Genomic DNA, 21,172 nt, shown 5'->3' on the forward strand with positions numbered 1-21,172 from the left:
CAAAAACTTAAAATCTAGTAGTACTTACTATGAATTTTAAATCGGTTAAGATTTAGTAAATAAGCATAATCAGAGTATAATTTATGAAAACAAGTAATACTTTTTGTTGTTATATCCTAAATTTAGTGATCTGTTTTTATTGTAAATTTACATTCATTTTTTTTTTAATTTTCTTATTTTTACTGTTAAATATTAAAACTTAATTTCTTTTTGATTAATACTATAATACTTAAATCAATGCAAATTTATAAAATATCAGTTTTAGTAAGTATTAGAAAGATGATCCATGCAATAATATTGAAAAAATTACTCTTACTTCTGCTTTAATTCGTAATTCTTAAATTTGTTTTCCTTTAATACCGTGTATACCTTTAATTGTTATCTTATTAATTTTATGTAAAAATGCTATTTAAAAATTATGTTTTTTTGCTGCCCAGAGTTTCGAAAGCCCAGATTAATAAGTCTCTGGAATACATATACAGCAAAAAATAAAAAAATGTTAAAACCTGCATACACAAAATTTTAAATATCACGAGAAATTATGAATAATTATGACAATACAGCCGCATTGTATTGTCCTCGTATGAACACGTACGAACAGGAGAAAGGACCTTGTGACATAATATCTGCTTATGACAACAGTGATTTTCGCAACGTAAGCGTGTGTCACTTGAATGTTTTTTTTAGTTTTTTTTTTTATTTTTTGCATTATTTTTGCATAAAATGTCGCATAAATGGCAACGGGAGAAAATTAATTAGTAAAAAAGTTAATTTCTCTACATACCAGCCACTAAAAATGCTATTGTTATTTGCAGTTTAACCCAGGCAGATATATATTCTCTCATTTCTGAATTTTCGCCTTTCTTGGAGTTTTGGTGAAATGAGGTTTAATAGTAAATCAAATTGCTCTGGTGACATTATCATGCACAGTTGAAACTCCTGAGGATCTTCTACTTCTAATTCTTTAAAGATCGTCTAGGACAATCCAAGTGAATATTTGCGCTCCACCCAACATCATTCCAATACATATTGGTATAAAATAAATAATCATTTTTGTGAACTCGCTCGTAACAAACGCCGTCGTGTATTCATTTCGTAGCGGTAACGTGTGAACTGCGCTCGAATTTTCATAATGTCCAAGCGTTTATGTTCTGCGCAGTCGAGGCTGTTCACGAAGCAGGCACATGATAATATTGTCATACCCATTGTGTCATCCTCGTGTGAACCAGGCTTAAAGATAAGTTTACACGTGGACATTGAAAGAGATACGAGCTCGAACGTGTTTAAAATATTCGTCATTAAAACCCCCCCTTTCCCCGTAAAATAAGCAGGTATTTTTATTATTCACAGAAATAACGCGGCGATATTTAAAAATATTTTAATACGAATTAATATAAACTTTCAATACATAATTTTGTTTTCTAGGATTTCTCAAACAATAATGCGCTTTGATAATAATAACCTTTTTGGTTCACGTTAGTCAATTCTGAAAAGAGCCCCATTTTAATTACCGCCATTAAAAATAAATCCATTTAAACTAGTATATATTTCCACAGGGTCCACTATGACTTTTATCACTGTCAAGGAAAAAAATATTACGTATGCCGACATAGAATTAAGAATAGTCTAAAAACCGCATCAACAAGAGGGCGATTAAACTACTCTTAAAAGAGTAGTTTTGAAACATTAGTTTCTTTGTAGACGTCGCTCAGTACGCAAATCCCGATTTGAATTCAATTATGCCGTATTGTGTCGTTTTAGAGTGTAGAAATGCTGCTGGGATCTTAAAGGAATAGGATGGGATCACATTTCCTGTGTAATTAGCAAATATATGTGTAAGCAGCAAATGCATTACTTAAAAATTGAATTATTTTTCCATCTCTCAGATTGTCGAAGAAAACAAAATGGACATTTCATTAGTGTTGCCAGGGTAGTATTTTTGTACCCTACTTTGCTCATCTAATGAAAATTGGACCTCGGATTAAACAACGCCGTGGTGGACATTTGACCGACATTATCTTTAAACCATCAATTATTATTTAACATGGTATAAAAATATCCGTTTTATGTTAAATAAAATTAGTTTTATATCTTAAGTTAAAAGTTCATTAATTCAGTTACTCTTCTTAAATGACCCTTCACTAATCTACTCTGTTGTGCCAATCAATATTTCCACGTTCACAATAAAATTTTAGAGAAATTAACAGAATGTTTTTTTTTTTTTACCTTACATTTGTGATATGATTATATTTTTTCCCATCGTGCAACATAACGCGGCGACTTCACGAATGCGCGCTGCGAAAGTGGGGGAATTATTGGACACAGTCCGATGTATTCAAATATGATTCTACGCTCCTTCTGAACTATTCTTAATGCTATGTATGCCAACGACATTGGACTAAAAAATTAAACTGACGTATTAACAAACAATGACATAAACAAAGACCTAGCTATGCTGACTAAACGGACAAACTTAAACTTACTTACACTTAATGAAAAAAATGCAATATTATTTATTTTGAATTTAGAAAAAAATCATAAAATAGATGCTTACATAAAAGATCTACGACTAATTGAAATTGTTAAATATATAAGACTTACAATAGACCGACAATTAACATGGACAACTCACATCAATAATGTAATTAGCAAAATGGTAACTTTATCGAGTTTTTTTACAAAAATCAGAAACTTTATTCCAAAAACCTATATTAAATCTAAAATATATTATATGCTACAACTATGGGGAACAAGAAACCAAAAAACCATAAACAGACTACAACGACAACAAAATAAAACATTAAAGTTAGTATATGACCTCCCCTATCTAACAGCAACTAAAGAACTCTTTAAACAAACTGAGTATGGATTTTACCGGTGGCTTTCCCCAACTGAATGCTGGGCTACCAATCATTGTTGGGGAGAAGAAATATTCATTTGGGTGTTCACTTTTTTCAACTTATTGGTGGTCGCATACATAATTCTGATATTCTGAATAAATTCGGTCTATTTGTCCCTAATAATTATCTTCAACAAAGGCAACACAGGTTGTTCTATCTACCACGATGCAGAACCAACTTGCCAATGGTTACGCCGGTAAGAAGAGCAATCGTGTTATTCAATCGTATCGCCTCGGATGGCCATATATTTCATGACAGTGGGATAACTCTTAGGAGGGCTATTTCCAAATTGTAATATGTATGTCAATTTTACATGACAATTTTTTTTTTATTTTCTTTTTTCTATTTAATAAATCTGATATATATATTTTGTAATGTGTTGAGAATTAATTGGATACTCTGTAATGTTTTCAATGTAACTAAAAATAAATAAATAAGCAATTAAATGGTCGTAGTTGTGCAGAAAGCGTCCAACCCTCAAAATGATAAAAATGGGTTTAATGCCGATTTCGATAGCTGACTACGATATCTTTATGTGCTGAAATTGGCCAAGCTCCAAGTCCTATACTTGACCACGAGGGTCATCAAAGGCCGCCTTCCATCCGCGAAGGTCCCTTCACATTTAGGACATCCACCGTCCTCCAAGGAACGCCAGTTTCCTGCACTGCCAGCGCGTGTACCTCAACTAAGGCCGCCCAGTCTTCCAGCTGGCGGTCGTCATCACCAACGCAATGGGACCGAACCCCAAGATCCACCAAGGCTCTATCTATGGCAGATCTCCGCCCAGGACATCGCCCAGCTTGTGCTCGTCCGAGCACAGCATCCGGAGCATCATCCGTCAACTCTCCGCATAGTGAAACCACTCGTAACATTGTGTTAGAAATAGATAAGTGAAGAGTGACAATCGCAAACTGTTTTAGTTAAGGACCTAGCTCTGTAAGTAATTTCTTTTTTATGTTCGTAATTAGTCTTAAGTCAGTTTCCATGTTCTAGATTGATAAACACAGGTACATAAAACCTTCAAGCTTTTTAAATTATCTTTGAATTTATATGTTTTCAAGATAGATTTAAGTTTTTTAATTTTCTTTTGGGCATTAAAATGATTTAGGTTTAATTAGAATTACATTATCATGACGGGGAATTAAAATAGGGAAAACACATGGCGAATTAACTATCTATCCCACATATCCAATATGGCACCAGGAAGACGCGATCTTCCATTTAATTTAAAGTTTCAGATTGGCGGATGTTCCCGCTTCCTCTCAGATAGCGGAGAGATGGACAGCTTCCGCCTGGAATTTGATTTTACAGCCTCCGAGATAATATAATCTCATCTTAATCTTATTTTTCTCAACCTCGCTGCCATCTCTCAATAAATAAACTACCCCATTTAACAGCGTTTTAACGATCCTCGATTTATTTTTCCCCCTGTGATAAGGGGGATCCTTAAGCCAACCATCCACCCGCAGCTGTTATAGAATCCTGGGGGACTCTCTGTCAGCTGCGCATAGAGGAAAGTTATAATAAATATTCCCAAGGAATATTAAGGAGGGGGAGGAGGATGCATGGACAGAGGCCAATACATTGTCCCCACCCTTCAGGATCCCCTCAATGCCTGCTTTTTTTATTTAAAAATACATATTTTTACAAACAATTCACACAAATAAACGTATACAAATATACAAAAATAATGACGTAAAACATAGTAACACAGCAAACATAACTAAACAGCAAACACACTTTACACATGGACAATACAATATTGTTTTGTCCCAAGACTCGACCATTGTCCATATGTAAACAGCAATTTGTAGGACAAATCATTGTCTTAAAACATCACTACCAAGATAGATAGGGCAGGCAGGCTGAGGCAAATTGTCCTCCACGGAACAATGATTACCCCTACCACCGCGCGCGGGACTCGACCATTGTCCACGTGTAAACAGCAATTGTAAGACAAAAAATTTCCCGAAACATCGCCACCGAGATAGACGGACAGGCTATCTTCAAGGAACAACGATTACCCCCCCCACCGCGGGCAGCCACCAGCAGGAGATTTTCGGAAAAAGGTTAGAAATCTGATGGGGAATTTCGAGCAATGGAATAATAATGTTAGAGATGTGTTAAAAGTTGATAGAAAATAAAAACGGAGATTTTTTTAAAACTATGAATTTGGATAAAACTAAAATAAGAAATTGTTTATCAATGAAAACATTAGTAGGAATTTTACACACAAAAAACCTAATATCTAGCAGCACTTACTATGAATCAAATTAGATTAATGATTTCACCTACTACAGTGTCCATTGAATCTGGAATCAATTTACAGTAATACCATGGCATGATGCTTTCGTGATATTTTTCTTTTTATTATCGTTTTAAATAAAAAAAATATCATGATTGGTTTTTTCATAATGCTCAATGAATTGATGCAAATTTGGAATACTTTTTCCAATGTTTTCCACACTTTGTTTATCAGAGATTTAGTACACCATTTGTTTGTTTTGTAAAAAATACTTTCACTGATATATTTTTTTCCATCACAGTTTCTAGATTTGAAACGGAAGTATTATAAATATTTATAAGATTGGTGAGCAGAAAGGAGACATTTTCGGATTGTATTTTTTATAATATGGATTGTTTGTTAGTCGTTTTGCAAATGCGAATACCTATAAGTATTTTTATGGGGCATTACAAATATATTTGGCTTCTACTTCCTCTTAGATAAGATTATGATAAGCAGTATAGTGGTGAGTGTGTATTTGAAATTTCATTAAAAAATAGCCTATGTTTTATGAGATAGAGATTTTTATAAAAGTACTTTTTATTTAATTTTTCACTAATTTTTACCCTCTACACTAAACTGTTACATTGTAGCGCATAAAGTGTGTTAAAAAAATAGACATAGGGACTATCTAAAAATGTAATATTTTAAACATTAACCTATTGTTTCTATACCCTGTTCATCGAGACTCGACCGCTGTCCGCGTGCGAATCACAAGCCCACCACGTCATAAATGTGGGCCATTTTGGTTACTGACCTAGGACAATAATCATAAAAGGCTCTGCCACACCAATGCCGGTACAAAATATTTTACTTAAAGTGTATTTACTTCAAATCAGATAATGCTGTTTTTAAGAAAAATAAACATAACTTCGAATAACAGATATTTATAAAAATAAAATTCAAGTTCAATGCGCTTTTGATTTCAATATAAAACCACATATTTTGTGTTCCTTATTTGTTTATGAGAAATATTTTATTTTATTTATTTATTAGCATATAATTATTTAAGATTTTTAAACTATACGCTCGAGGAGCTTCTAAAAAACATGATGGAAAATATCTATTATAGTAAATAATACAAATTAGGATAGTGCAGTACTTTTTAAGAACTAAGTTGTTTAGTGTAATACAATTATTTTTAAGTACACAGAAAACCGATTTAATATGATAATAACTAATACATTGACAGACCCCCACCCTCTTACCTGGATCGGTTTTAAAGGTCTTGTGGTCTCTTTTCAGATCCGCGCATTGCAAACATTTTTTTTAGCTGTAAACGGTAAATCTTCTTTAAAAGAGTATAAATATGTTTAATTGTTCATATCATACAACTCCAAGTAAATCCTTTTACATTTTCTTACAAACTGGACCCAATCCCATGGAGACATTATTCGCACACCATCCAGTTTCTTCTTTTGACGTTCTACTATAGTGTTCAACTTCGATCTCCTTGTGAGTATGGCGTCGAAATATTAATTTATGATTTTTAGCGTTGGAATTGTATTTAGAAGCCAAGTACATGCAAATACGATCATCATATTGCTATTTTGACTAGGCCAATTATCTGACCAAATTGTCAGCTCTTCAATACTTCCTAAAGTATTTCTAGACGCCCACTTAATCAAGCAGAAGCTAATTTCATTCTCGCCCCTTCTGACTCTTGTTTAATCCCGCAAAAAAAATTCAATCTGTATATAACCCCTTAAGACAGGAATACAATAAAAATTATTAGATCAACTGATGAAATCCAAAATGATTTTTGTTTTAATCAAAAGATTCAATTTTATCTCTCATATTTGAGATTTCAATACTTTTTCCTTGTAATGATAAGTTAACTTCATTGCATTTTGTAAAAATATCTGCCAAATATGTAAGATTTATCTACTATAAAGGATTTGTAAAAACTTAAATAAAATTTAATTATGAATTATGTTGTGTCTTTGAGAAGACCATGTCAAGATTGCCTTCAATTCATGTCGAAGTTCATTAAGTAATAAAAGTACTTTCCCGTACATATCTGAATTGAAGTGATCTAGATCTTACAAAGTTTACACTTTCATGGCTTCATCAATCATTCGCCTCCCAATATAAATTAGATGTTCAAATGTGTTGCAGCGTATAGTTGCACTCCAAATTTTTGCGGAACACCTATTCAGGCTCCGCGGAACATAATAATAATAATAATGTTTGGATAATTTATATGGCGCCATTTTTGTGAAAATCACTTCAACATAGTTTGGGAATAGTAATTAATTAAACAGTGGTTAAAATAAACAAATAATACCCTGGTGTCTTCTATGTAACTCAATATTTTACTATTGTGATTAATGTTTTCAGAAACTATGGTCTATTTTGGAAAAATATTTTCATCCCCGTCATTTTATCAATCGGTTTGATGATGAATCAAAAAAAATTTTTTTGTTCATTTACAAAGTTTAATGCTAAGTTACAATGGATAAATATATTTTATTTGTTATAATTATTGCATATTCAAATTTTATTATTAAGATGGATTCAATTTTCTTTGAATTTTCAAAGAGTACAATTCTCAGAACTTATCAGAATGAACATTCTTGTAAATATTGACTTTATAAAAGCTTATTGCCTCAATAAGATTGCTATTTAAGTACTACAAGCAAATATTAAATGGAAAATACTTCAGAACTAAATCTAATTTCCCCATTTATATTTATTTATAATTATTCAGATTATTAGATATAGGCCTTTTATATATTAAATAGGTACATAAATTTTAATGATATTTTTTTTACGCACATTAATAAAATCACTGCATTTTAAAGAAGATACATTTTTTTACATTAGGAAACACTATTTACAAATGACACTAGGATTTGGCAATGGGTAAACAAAAGCCACTATCATTTTGGTCCAGGCCCATCGCATTTCAACTTGTGATTAAACCGTATTCTTATTTCTTAGAATAAGTAAAGAGCCACAATGAAGGCATCAATTTTAAATAAACGTCCGCATTACATAGTCACTAAAATATTCTAATCACAATGAAGGATTAGACAAACACGGGCTATTTGGATGGTAAGCCTGCCCTGTTCAGTTGAGCCAATTGGTTAGCAAGACTCTCTTGCTTAACTCTTCGCGCTAAACCGAGGCTGCGAGTTGCCTCATAAGTCTTCAGGAAAGATTCGCTGTCAATTTTTCCAGCCAAAAACTGTTTGGCTATATTCTCCGCTTCCTTATCAGCTTCAGATGCGAGTGTATGTAATGACTCCTGCAAGAAAATTAAAGAATCAGAATACTTATAAAGATGTACTGGCTAATATTCATTTTAATTTATCTACGAGTACTATCAATCCTCCTATATTGTGATTAATTTGTACCGCATTATATGGAAACCTTGAAATAACGCTAATCAGATTATTCGTACCGCGATATATAGAAATTACTGCCATGTTATATGAAAATCACGCTATAAGAACTCAGAACAACACGAATCAGATTATTCGTACAGCGTTATATAGAAATCACCGCCATGTTATATGGAAACTACGCTGTAAGAAACTCAGAATTAATACAAATCAGATTATTTGTACCACGTTATATAGAAACCATGTTAAGATAATTTCAGAAATAATGAAATTGTATATAAATCAGAACGATTTGTTTTGCACTACATACATTTTTTTTTGCGAAATCAAAGACACATACTCTCTATTTTTTCTGTCTATTTGGCCTCAATAACTTTAATAAAAATTATTACTGCAATATGACAACGATAAACTGTGCCGACTTGAGATCAAAGTAGAACCTGTGAATTTGTACTGGGAATACTTTGGAATGATTTTTAAAAGTATGTTTCTTTCGTATATATGTCACCAATTTATTCAACGTAGATATTTATTACTATTTTATAGTAAAAAATAGTTTTTGTACATATGTATTTTATTTTCAATGTTTGCTTTATACGATCCAGATCGATCCTCTTTTGTTCTTGTATGCAACATAACAAAAACGGCGGCCTCCGTGGTGTAGTGGTCAAGACGCTTGATTCACGCACGGAAGGTTCCGGGTTCGATTCCCGGTGAGAACACAAAAATTAAAATGTGATTTTTCTCAAGCCTGGGTGCTCTGTGATGTAATTCACCACTGTAATTAGGCCTCCTGGCCTTTGTGGTGCAAAAAAAAATGTAAGTAAAAATGTAAGTAAAAAAAAAAACAATTTTTGTTTTCAAAGCCTTGTAACAATTTCACCGCTCTTACAGCTTTATTGTTCATTGCTTTAAGCATTGAGATCATACTTTGGGAGTTAGAAACAAAGCATTAATCGCCCATGAAACCTTCTTCAACTAATGTAAGGACGCTCGTTTAGAAATCTATTGTCAATTTTGAATCGAGAGAACAATGATGTCTTGCTTCTGACTAATAAATAATCATTGATATTTTTCTCTGAAACGAAAAAAAATATTGCAGACTATTGCGTGATATAAAAAAAAAACGAAAAACTAGAAAAATCAATATACCAAACTTACTATACAATGAACCACATAGTTCTTCTTTCGGTAAATTTTATCACTTCTAATGGGTTGAGAAATTTTATATTTTTTTTCTTTTGTTTCTTGGTCTACATCATTAAAATGTGACAAGACTGCTACTTCATCAGTCAAATACCATAAATGCTGGCTGTAAAGCAGCCTCCAAGATACTTTCATCCACGTTTTCTTAAGCTTTCAAAAAGCACGTATATTTTTAGGGTACTTTAACTGCCAAAATGCTTGGATGTCACAGTCGTAGGTTGTTATAATAAACAAGCGGCTACCTTGGTGTATAATTTTAGCTGAGAACTAAATAATATTTTTTGTGAGCTCGGTACACTTTTTCTGCATCTCCACTTAATAATGCCATGGCAAGTTCTACTAACTCTCGATAGTCATCTCTGACAATTACTTCAGCACAGTAAAAGTCAAGCAAAATTTTTAATTTCTGATACGGTTAGGAACGATTCCACCGTTTCTCTGTAGCATTGTATTTTAATTGGACCCACGTTTTTCCAAATACGATAGTTTTAATAAAAAAGTGGAATATCAGGATTTGTTATCACTTGTTTAAATTTCACTTACAATACGCAGTTTAATACCAGTTCGTATACGTGATGGCGGCAAGCGAATCTACATTTTCACTACAGTTAGAAGAAGAATCTTCTTGTAATGATTTGTATAATGCTGAAGATATTGACGCGGGAACATATTTGGTTCGCCGATTTTCTTCTTCAACAGATCGAAATCGCCTCTTTATCAGACAGTTTTGTTTTTCATTCCACCGAAGTGACCAGGACGGCCCGGCTCTCTCTAGCGCTGCAAGTCTTTTTATTTCTTTGCATCTTTTTGTACGCCTCTCCAAACTTTTACTTTTAATAATGTAATAACTTATAATTACATTTAAGTTAATAATTAAAAATACCATGTACTTTTCCACTTATTTGTTCAACTAATTAACGCTTTCACTCTCTAATAGGCATCTTCAGACTGGTAAATATTGTTTACTTTTAAGTTTACAAGTTTTCTCACACTACTCGGCAACGATTTGACAGGTATTTGTGCTTTTTTTAAAATGATAATACACTCGCAAAAAGTGGAATTTACAGTTAAATTGAATTCTCGAGTATTGTAAAATAAAACTCTGAGAACTTGTCCATTAGAGGGACGTTTTTAACCTGTTATTTGATGTTTTGCATATGTGATTCTACTATCATGTTCATTTATTAAAAATAATATGTTTACTTACAAAAAAACTTTAAAACCTTTTAAACAAAATAATAATCACATTGACACGCGAGGGCGCGCTCGCCTAAGTAAACAAGCACTGACTATGTTTTGATGCAAGTCGTCACGGATTGCCATTGTTCAAATTAGGTAAAAATGAATTTACAATTGTTTTGACCTAATTTAAATAAAATAAGAGGGGTATGAGTTTTAAAAAATTACTTTGATTTTTTTGGGACACCTAACATACATACAGTCGAATTTGGTTATTACGAGGAAGATGGGACCAACTGAATTTGCTTAAAAGCATTACTCGTTATACCAGAGAAAGGTTTTTTAAATCCAATTGCCATTGTATATTGTCACTATTGAAAATTATAATAAATGCTTACAAACATACCACTTTCTACAAAGTGGCGCAAAAGTTGTCATCCGATGTTTATTGGCTGTAATTTTTTTTACAGATGAAAAATAATGGTTCTGCTTTTGGATTGGTTTTATTTAATGTCTTAATTTTTTTTCTATTAAGTCGAAAAAATTATATCGGCCAAGTGGGCGCCGCCAGAATTGATGACCCTAGGGGACCGATTTATGGCATTTTCCATCGCTCTTTCCAGAACTTCTGGCGATGGGTACTCGCATTCATGACGGATTTTCTTTTTGAGGATCTCAAGAGCCTGATGTTTGTTGACATAGACACGTGACTTCAAGAAACCCCACAAAAAGAAGTCTGAAACGGTTAAATTGGGCGATCTTGCCGGCAGTACACATCTCCAAAACGAGAGATCAGGCGACTTTGAAATGCATCCGTCAGAATATTGGTTGTTGCTCGTGCAATGAGGTTCCGAGCCTGTGCTTACTAAATTCACAAAGCTTGGATTTTTTACACGCAATTTCAACCATATGTGTGATACTTTGTCAATGTTGTCGGAGAAAATACCAATTAGGTACTTAAGATAATTACATAGTGTCATAAACGCCCAGCGGCATCCGTACAAGTTAGTTCCCCATTCGGATTTTATTACTTAGGTTCTTTTTTTGAAAACGATGTTTTTAAACAATTGAAAAGTTTTTGCACAACTGTTGACAATATTTTTGTTCGGTATGTCCAATAAGAAGCTTGTTATAAAAGTGAATAAATGTATGGAGTAAACCACAAACTAAAATGTCAACTAATGTTTCCTCAGTATATCCGAGATCTCGCTATTTCCGTGATCGTTATAACCAAGTTCGACTGTACTTAAAAATTTCATTCTCAAAGTCCAAGTTTTGAAGGATACGTTTAATAAATAAAGTTGTTTAAAAACATAATCCAAATGGCAATGAATATTTGTAACTAATGTTAGTAAATATTAGTGGATAACCACTTACCGACTTTTTATGTCTACCGGTTTCGAGAGGTACCTGTCTCTTCGTCAGGACACTCACAACACTAACATGCAAATACTAAAATACACTTTCACCTTTACCATCACCGTGTAGTATGAAAAAATACATAAATTACATGCAGAGTTAATTGTTGAATTGAGTTACTTTGTAATATACTATTATAATATTTACTAACATTAGTAAAAATGTTTGACCACAAAATTAATGCTTTAAAAATAAAGAATATTTGTAATTGAAATATTTGAGTGTAGGTTTATTAAATATGATACATAAATCATATTATACTACAATTATAAACTAAAAAAATTGTCTCTAACAAAAAAACTTAATTTAATACCTATTATATGCTTTTCATTCATCATCACCGTCACATTTTATTGGTCTAACCATATTTTTCTGTAAAGTTTGCTCATATTTAGGAGAAATCTCTGAATGTACATAAATGTCATTTGTGCTTCCCAATCGAACAACGCCAACGAGCAGATGAACGATGAACACAATAGATAAAATTTTCGAATCATTTACATTGTTGGAATGTTGTCTTGTACGAAAAAAGAGTTATATGGAAACCGCGTTATAGGAGGGTTGACTGTATTCTTATGTACATAGTTCTACCATAAATACTGTCACATGAGATCGAAAATTCATGAAGTGTGAACAATAGCAGATATTGCTATAATTAGTCAGTCATCGAACATTACAAAGAAAACATGGAGTAAAAAACATACAGAAAACCATATTGTTGAAATTCAGGAGTTGGGCGACATTTTTCATACCCCTAAACTTTTATCACTTGTTAGTTTGTGTATCCAAATATTAATTGGTTCAATAATATTAAAAATGTTGAAGATCGAAAAAGAAGTAGACGTATTTGAACAGTGCTGACTTCTGGAGCTATCAAGGCTGTAAGAAGCAGAATTTATATAAATCTTAAGATGGACTTACCAAAGAAGCACTGGTCATTTGCCCTTTGGTTATCGGCCATTGCTTTCGTCATCTTGCTAACCATAATATTATGTTAAGGAATGCTATATTTGTTCCATTTTTTTACTTTTGTATGTATCTTAAAGTTCAAATGTAAATAACCGCCCACGCGCTCTGTAGCTGCAGGACACGTAATCTAGATTCTATTTGTAAACAATTATTTATTAATTGAAAAAACGTTTTAGTGCAGTGTAAATGGGGGCTAGATTTCTAAACACTCTGTAGCTGTAAGACATGTTGTAATGTAGCCCCTATATAATTATCTAAATTAAACATAATTGGAAATTGGGACTGGAATCTCAACTGCCTACGCGCTCTGTAGCTGCAAAATGTGTACGGATGTTTATTGTACAGCGCCCATGAGGAAATTTTCACAAAAATTTAGTTATTTATTTATATAAATTATCCTAAATAAATAAGCGGCCAAAGCACCAGGCAGAAAAGTAAAGAAAAATTATCCCTTACTCAGAAATGAAAACTGCAAAAATAATAGACTTAAATTGAATTGGAAATTAAAAGAAGAGCATGAAAAATAATTTAAAATATCTTACCACTATAGCCTTTGGAGTGTACGCCTGTGTGAGTTTTTTATGTTGAAAATACTTTTCTTCAAAATTTTTTTTTAACTGTGATATTTTATCAATTCGATTATTAAGATTCATCTTCAGCTTAATAATTTCGCTTTCTTTTGACAAGTTTTCCTCTGAAACAATTAAGTTGCGAACAAATAAATTGTCTGTTAAATAATTTGAATGGATAATAATTTTAACTTTGTTTTTATTTCATCGATGTGAAACTCCAGACTTTAAGGTAAAAATAAAATATGGTGATAACACCCTTAGGCCAATCATGTTTACAGGTTGACTAGCCTTACTTGGCAGTTTGATGAGGGCATGGGTCTTGGCATATTATTTCATTAATTGTAGAAGTAAATATAGAAGTGATGCATAATGTTCCACCTAAAACGCTGCTTGGAACTAAGTTACAGGGTGCGAGGAGCGGAAGGGTGGAGGGTGTTAGGGATCTTGTATAAAATGAGTAAACTGCCATGTAAGGCTGGTCAAGCTATAGTAAAATGTTTACCATATTCCAGATAGTCATTTTTTTACTGTTTAATAACTTGATTTCACTTTAGTTATCTAAACTGATTTTTTAATGAATAAATATTGACTTTTTCATATTTTTCATTTTCTATGATTATAAAGCATCACATAAAAAAGAATGAGATCCATCGCAAAGTATTTTTAATTCATTATTTTTAGTATGAAAATAGTGTTCCTTAATAAGCATGCTGGACGTAGAATAATTATAATTCATTTTTAGATCATGAGACTTGGTATTTTCAAAACTTAATAAATAGGCTTGAAAATGAAAGCACAAAAAGCCTTACTTAGAATAGCCAACAAACAGGAGGCGGCCGAGACGTTTAAATCACACATGGAAGGTTGCGGGTTCGATTCCCGGTGAGAACACAAAAATTAAACATGATTTCTCTCAAGTTTGGCTCTTCTCACTTACCACTGTAAGGCCTTCTAGTCTGTTGCGGTGAAAATTAAAAATTTTAAAATTAATTTTCTTATTTCTTTTAATTTTTTTTTGTTAAATTATGACTGTAATTAATGTGAGAGTACTGTGCTTATGGGCCAGTGGAATGGCTACGTCCAATGGCATGCCTAGGGTTTTCCAGTAAGGCAGAAGTATCGCCACTGGCTACATTCATAAAAAAAAAGTAAATATATTATGCATTAAATTTTTTTGTAAACATTGGAAATCCTTATATTTATTTATTTGGATGGTTGCAAAAAAGAAAAAGATAATACTCGGCGGCCTCCGTGGTGTAGTGGTCAAGACGCTTGACTCACAGACGGAAGGTTCCGGGTTCGATTCCCGGTGAGAACACAAAAATTAAGTGTGATTTTTCTCAAGCCTGGGTGTTATGTGATGTAATTCACCGCTGTAATTGGGCCTCCTGGCCTGTTGTGGTGCAAAAATAAATAAAATAAAAAATTAACCATTTGAAAAGAATGTATTCAATTGTTTGTTATTATTTTTAACTCTGTTTTGTATTAGGTCCATAACTTAAAAATCTTAATATTTTTAGGAAATTTGAGTGTTTATTAAAGAAAATCTTGTACAATTCTGTTATACAAAGTATTGTCCATCGGAAGCTACAACATTTCCCCATCTTTCGGGCAATTTGTGGATGCCATCTCAAAAAAACAGTCATTTTTTTAATCAAAGAACGAATCAAGCTAATTTTTGATGCCTTGGACTGAAGTTAAGCGTATTCCGGAAAGTGCATTCTGCATCGACCGAAACAAATGGAAGTCAGAAGGCGTCAAGTCTGGAATATATGGCGGGTGGGGCAGAATTCTCCTTCCGCTATTTTCCAAATAGTTTTTAACGGGTCGAGCAACATGCGGCTGAGAGTTGTCATGTCGGAAAATTAATGTCTCGTGTCTGGTTTTCCATTCTGGCCTTTTTTCCTTCTATGCTCTCTTTAAACGAATCAGTTGTTGTCGGTACAGCTCTCCAGTAATAGATTCACCTGGTTTTAGAAGCTCATAATACACAACTTCCTTTTGGTCTTCTTTGCCTTTGATATCAAAATCGCCACTTTTAAAGCGTTGAAACCACTCGAAACACTGTGATTTCACAAGAGCATATTTGCCATACAATTCCACGAGCAAATGATGAATTTCGGCTGTAGGTTTCTTTGCAAAAAACTGACTTAGCAAAACTTCCCGCGAATGCTGTTTTTTTCACCAATTTTTAATGATTTAAAAAAATATGATGCAAATATGATGACAAGCAAATCAAACACTGTTGACTGATTTTGACAGCTTATGAATAGAGCTTCAAAATGACATGTATGTCAATGATTTGCTACAGCGCATACACAAGTGTTGACATCTAGTGTCAAATTCCGGTTTTAAAGTTATAGATACAATATCATTAAATAAAATAATACATGTACTAAGTAATGAAAAAGATCCTGACTGGAAATTTGTAACTAGTCAGGACCATGGCTGCTATTCTGAACACTTTTATGGCGCGTATTTACACACTAAATACGCGCTATGATAGCATTCATAATACCACACATGAAACATAAAACGTATGTAAATTGCCAAAACTGTAAAATGAATTAATAAATTCTTTAAATTTACGTTAAGCATCAATATAATGTCTCAGAGTACCGAGTAATATTATTATATTAATTTTAAGCGATCAGCTTAAAGCTGATATGTTTAAATCTATTATGAAAAACATTAGACAATATTTTAAGTTTGTCCAAATTTTTGTAGAAAAGGACTGGATTAAACCCTTTAGGGAGTAATTAAGATTAACATATTACAAGAGAGAGGGAGAACATTTTAGAGAAAGGAATATGTTTCAGCTCTTAAACTTCACAACAGTTTGAAGAATTGAAGAAATATGGATATTCAAATGTAGGTAGAATGGTGAACATTACTCAATGTGTAAATTGGCCACTTAAAACCAGACAATGACAGGTCATAAGCCCTGTAAACGCCTAGTGTTCTGTATTTCCTTCTCTAAAATGTTCTCCAACTCTGTTGTAATATGTTGCTGAAAAAAAAAAATTGATAAACATAAATTTAAATACATACTTGCAAGTATTTCAATGTCTTCCATGAGCACATTTAAACTTTTTTCCATTTCCATAGCGGCTGGTGTAGACTCAATAAATTTGTCCATATATTCTGGATGTTTATTTAAAAGCTCGATTTCCTCATTCGAAAGACTATCAAATCCAGGAATTGATGAACTAGTAGAGGAAATAGATATTCCTGAAATATGTCATAATAACTAAGTTAAATTATTGTGAAATAAAATACACGGTGCGGCAGCCTTGCTGATTTGAATTGGGCGTCAGGAAGCGAAGTTTGGCTACTAGAGGGTATGGATGATTTCATTTTCCAATAGTCGCTCAATCTTCGCAACATATCAAACATTCTGCACTCACTTCAATATTGCCGCTCAAGCTCATATACCTGTTGTTAATTGATTGTTACGTGGATAAACACATTCAGGGAAAATTGAGGAGTGGAAAAGAGAAGATCAGGGGTAGAATAGCCCACGAGATCAGCCCAAAACTTGAAGAGAATTAGGTTGGAGTTATAGTTAATTGTGATCTCTATGTGAATATGACCAAAGATTTTTTTCTGCTAAATTTTGACAAAACGGATGCTGGGAATATGTGGTTTCAGCAGTATAAAGCCACAGCACATATGGCGCGAACTGCAAGAAGTGTTCCGCAGGAACACTTCCCAAGGCTCCTGATCTCTTTGAAGAGCGATCTTCAGTGGTCAGCACACTCACCCGATTTAGCCTCTTGCTACTTTTTTTATGGGGATATTTCAATTCCACCGTGTACACCGATCGTCCAAGGACCCTTGTTTAACTGAAGGACAGTATTCGAAATGCAAAAACCTGTATATTCATCGCTATGCTGGAAAGAGTTGACTGACACTATTGCTAATCACTATCACTTGCCGGATACAATTTTTAAAACAGTGTAAACTTAAACTTTCAATAATGTAGAATTATGAAGAAAAAAAAAAAATGTCAACTGTAATATCATCTGTTTTATTGACCCTTTAACTCACTAAATTATGCTGCCGCACCCTGTAATTTGTTATCAGGGTTACCTTAATATTAATAAAATAATAACATGAATCGCTTATATGGACTATTCTATATACACAGGTATACAATCTCACCATTGTTATGTGTTGGAGTACTTTGTGAAATAGATCCTTCTTCATCTGGATCGGATGCAGTCACTACTGGAGGAGGCGAATGTTTGAAGTCTCGGATTATTGCTTGGACCACTCTGCCCAAATCAGAATGTGTTGTGAACTGTGTAAAATAACGGACATTTAAAAATGCTGATTCCTACGTACAAAAAATTGTCTATAACTGTAACATCAATGTAAATAAAAATAGTTACGATAATTCTTATGAATCAAAAGTTTTATTTATAATAATAAACTAGTCTAGAAAAATGTAGAGAGAGAAGACAAGAACTTCCGAGAAATATATGGCAAGATCAATAATTAAAACCATCAGTCATAAGTATAGTCAACAAAATACATATGACTAGATTTAAGCAAGTCAATTAATTTAAGGAAATTTAAATACTTTCAAATTTTCAAGAATATTATTTTGAATAGTGAAACTAGATGAATTTTTCAAATATGCAAATTAATAGAAAAAAATCTGATATTTACTAATATTAAAATTTTAAAACAACATATTTGTCAAAAAGAAATATGGATTTTCATATATTATCAGCTAACACCACATTAAAATGTAATTTCATCTAATGCAAAAAAAGTGTTTAATTTCTGTGCAACATATTGAGACCTGATTGATATTTTTTAATTTATATGATGGAATCTATCTTTTACCATGAAGATGATACATACATTTATTAGCCCCGGAGCTCCAGTTATGTCTCTCGTATTCTTTGGAATCCAAGGATGAACCAACATCGGATTAACGCGGAGAATCGGTTTTTCATTGGGAAAATCTTGGCCTAGTATTACTTCAATGCAAATTTTATTATTTCCCGAAATAAATTCTATTTCATATTCACTATTTTCCGTAACTTCGACAACACTAGAAAAAATGAAACACGGCAATTAATAATTAATGTAATTGAATATTTATCAATATAGACAAGTACCTATAATTGAACATATGTGTAAGTAGTTTACACTTTGTTCATATGACGTTTGTGTTCTTATTAAAAAATGAAAGATTATTCTTGTTTTATGACTGAAACCACTCGAGTATTTAAGGAATGTAGGTATGTTCTTAGTTTACCAAGCTTGACTTTGTGTCCAAGATATATTCATGTATCAACCATTTTGATTTTATTATTAATGAAAATTTATTTCCTTGTTGGACTCGTAATCTTTGTTTTATTAATATTCACTTCCAAACCAATCCTCTTTGACGCCTCATGTAGTTCCATAATCACTTCGCCCAGTATCCATGTCTTTACTTATGACACTATGTCATCTGCGAATCTGAGATGACTCAAGTGCGTTGCATCAATCTTTACACCCTTATTCTCCCAATTCAAGGTTTAAAATACATCCTCCAAGGCTAGTGTAAAGAGCTTTGGCGATATTGCGTCCCCTTCGTCTAACACCTTTCTTTTTTTTCTTTTTTTTATTAGTTTTTGCATTATCAATCCTCAAATCCATAGTAGCGTTGGCATAAATGAATTTTATCAGTCTTATGTATCTAGAATCGACTCTGACATTTTGGGGTGCTTCAATCAATAATCTTATTGCCTATGTTTAAACGTCCATATTTCTTCAATTCTTCCATTTGTTGATTTTAGTGAAGTTAAAGAGCTGAAACCTCTATAGTTGCGAAAAGAATCATCTGACTGAATTATTTCACATACTAGGCAACGCCTGAAAACAAGCCCTGTAAATGCTGACGGATTGAAGGAAAAAAAAGAAAGGGAAAGATTCCCATCGCGATTTTCAAGCATCAAGAGGAGCATTTCAAGACATATCCGATCGAGACGTTCCTTCAGTTGGGAGTAGACGGACGCCACTAGTAACAGAGAAAAGCTTTATTTTTAAGTGGAAGTTCGCGGATCGAGCTGGACCTCCAGATCCAAAGGGGCCTTCCCGTTAGAACCGCGAGTGCATCCGTCGAGCATGTCCTATATGTTCTAGCAAGAGCCCGGAAACGTTGCCTTTATCCGCTTAAAATAATTCACCATCGCCATTAATTTATATTAATTACAATTACATCAATTAACCGCATTACCAATCGTTGAAAATCTTCAAAGTATCAATCTGACGTTTTCTATCTCTGGATTCCATTGTAAAGTTATTCCAAACCATTATTTTTATACAGGATAGTTAAAACTAGCAATACAAAATGTTCAGTCTGATTTGTAAACAAAAGCACTGGTAAAAGGAACGGTCTATAGAGAAAATCACGATTAGTTTGCGAATTCTTAACTATTCAGAGAAAATAATTAAGTCACACGAAGATGATAATACTATTTTATTTTGTGATTTGTTATAAAGCCATGACAAGAAACAGGGACAAACATAGATTAAATATACGAAAGAGAAACATTCAGCGTGTCAAATGTGACAAGCAGTTAAGTTAAGTCCAGTCCAGTGGGTTTTCAACCAGTACAAGACCTTCTAGACATTCTTCAGATGCCAGAGCTTACTACCACTAGAATATCACTACTGTTTTTGGCGCTACTGTCGGCGTCGTGTGCCTAGACGAACCGCCGCGCTGTGTCGGCCGGCGTTCGTCTAGACGGACGGCCATTTTACTCTGCTTGAACTCGCTGTCAGCTTGTTTGTAAACTTGTAAGATTTTCGAACAGTACATATTATATAAATATTATTATCTGTTTGAAGTTGCCTAGTTTATTCATTTTCTATTTCGGATTGCACTTTTTTCTTCGTGATGCCGAATTTCTGTGTACCTAATTGTAATTCTAGGGAAAAAAATTATGTGTGCGTTATAAAAACGTTATGTAGGCGTTAAGCACTTCAACACATTCAACTTTAGCCTTTTGTACACTTTGTGGAAATCTGTTATTGGTTCAGAGCTTATACAATATATAAGTTGTTTACTATAAATATGTATGTTGAACTGTTGGTTTCCCAAATAAAATAAAACACATTCAACTTTAGCCTTTTGTACACTTTGTGGAAATCTGTTATTGGTTCAGAGCTTATACAATATATAAGTTGTTTACTATAAATATGTATGTTGAACTGTTGGTTTCCCAAATAAAATAAGTGCTTCCCTTCTGTTTCATTCATGTGCAGCAGCCTAGAAATGTCATTGTGAAATTA

The 21,172-nt window shown here is 33.0% G+C and overlaps 1 protein-coding gene across 3 annotated transcripts; it reads right to left on the bottom strand.

Moving 5' to 3' along the window:
• Window positions 1-7,470: 7,470 nt before the first annotated feature.
• On the bottom strand, window positions 7,471-20,550 carry Vsp37A (Vacuolar protein sorting 37A). Of its 3 annotated transcripts, none has more exons than XM_088238712.1 (6): window positions 20,115-20,550; window positions 18,749-18,941; window positions 18,041-18,179; window positions 16,928-17,107; window positions 13,847-13,998; window positions 7,471-8,434 (listed from the first exon to the last, which is right to left on the bottom strand). In XM_088238712.1, the coding sequence occupies exons 1-6, from the start codon at window positions 20,189-20,191 to the stop codon at window positions 8,231-8,233; spliced, it is 945 nt and encodes a 314-aa protein (XP_088094838.1). In that variant the 5' UTR covers window positions 20,192-20,550; the 3' UTR covers window positions 7,471-8,230. The 3 variants fall into 3 exon arrangements, with proteins under 3 accessions (XP_088094838.1, XP_088094839.1, XP_088094841.1); XM_088238713.1 differs by having other exon boundaries at window positions 20,501-20,549; XM_088238715.1 differs by having other exon boundaries at window positions 20,097-20,448.
• Between the last annotated feature and the right edge of the window lie 622 nt (window positions 20,551-21,172).

The sequence above is a fragment of the Micrasema longulum genome, unplaced genomic scaffold (assembly GCF_059751315.1).
Source record: "Micrasema longulum isolate JH-2025_06_02 unplaced genomic scaffold, ASM5975131v1 h1tg001954l, whole genome shotgun sequence".
NCBI classification, from domain to species: domain Eukaryota; kingdom Metazoa; phylum Arthropoda; class Insecta; order Trichoptera; family Brachycentridae; genus Micrasema; species Micrasema longulum.

Coding starts and splice junctions, on each gene's coding strand:
- Vsp37A (XM_088238712.1), bottom strand. CDS start 20,191: ATGGTTTGGAATAACTTTACAATGGAATCCAGAGATAGAAAACGTCAG. Junction 18,942..20,114: donor TTGAAGATTTTCAACGATTG/GTAATGCGGTTA, acceptor CATTTTTTCTAG/TGTTGTCGAAGTTACGGAAA. Junction 17,108..18,040: donor TACTCCAACACATAACAATG/GTGAGATTGTAT, acceptor GACATATTTCAG/GAATATCTATTTCCTCTACT.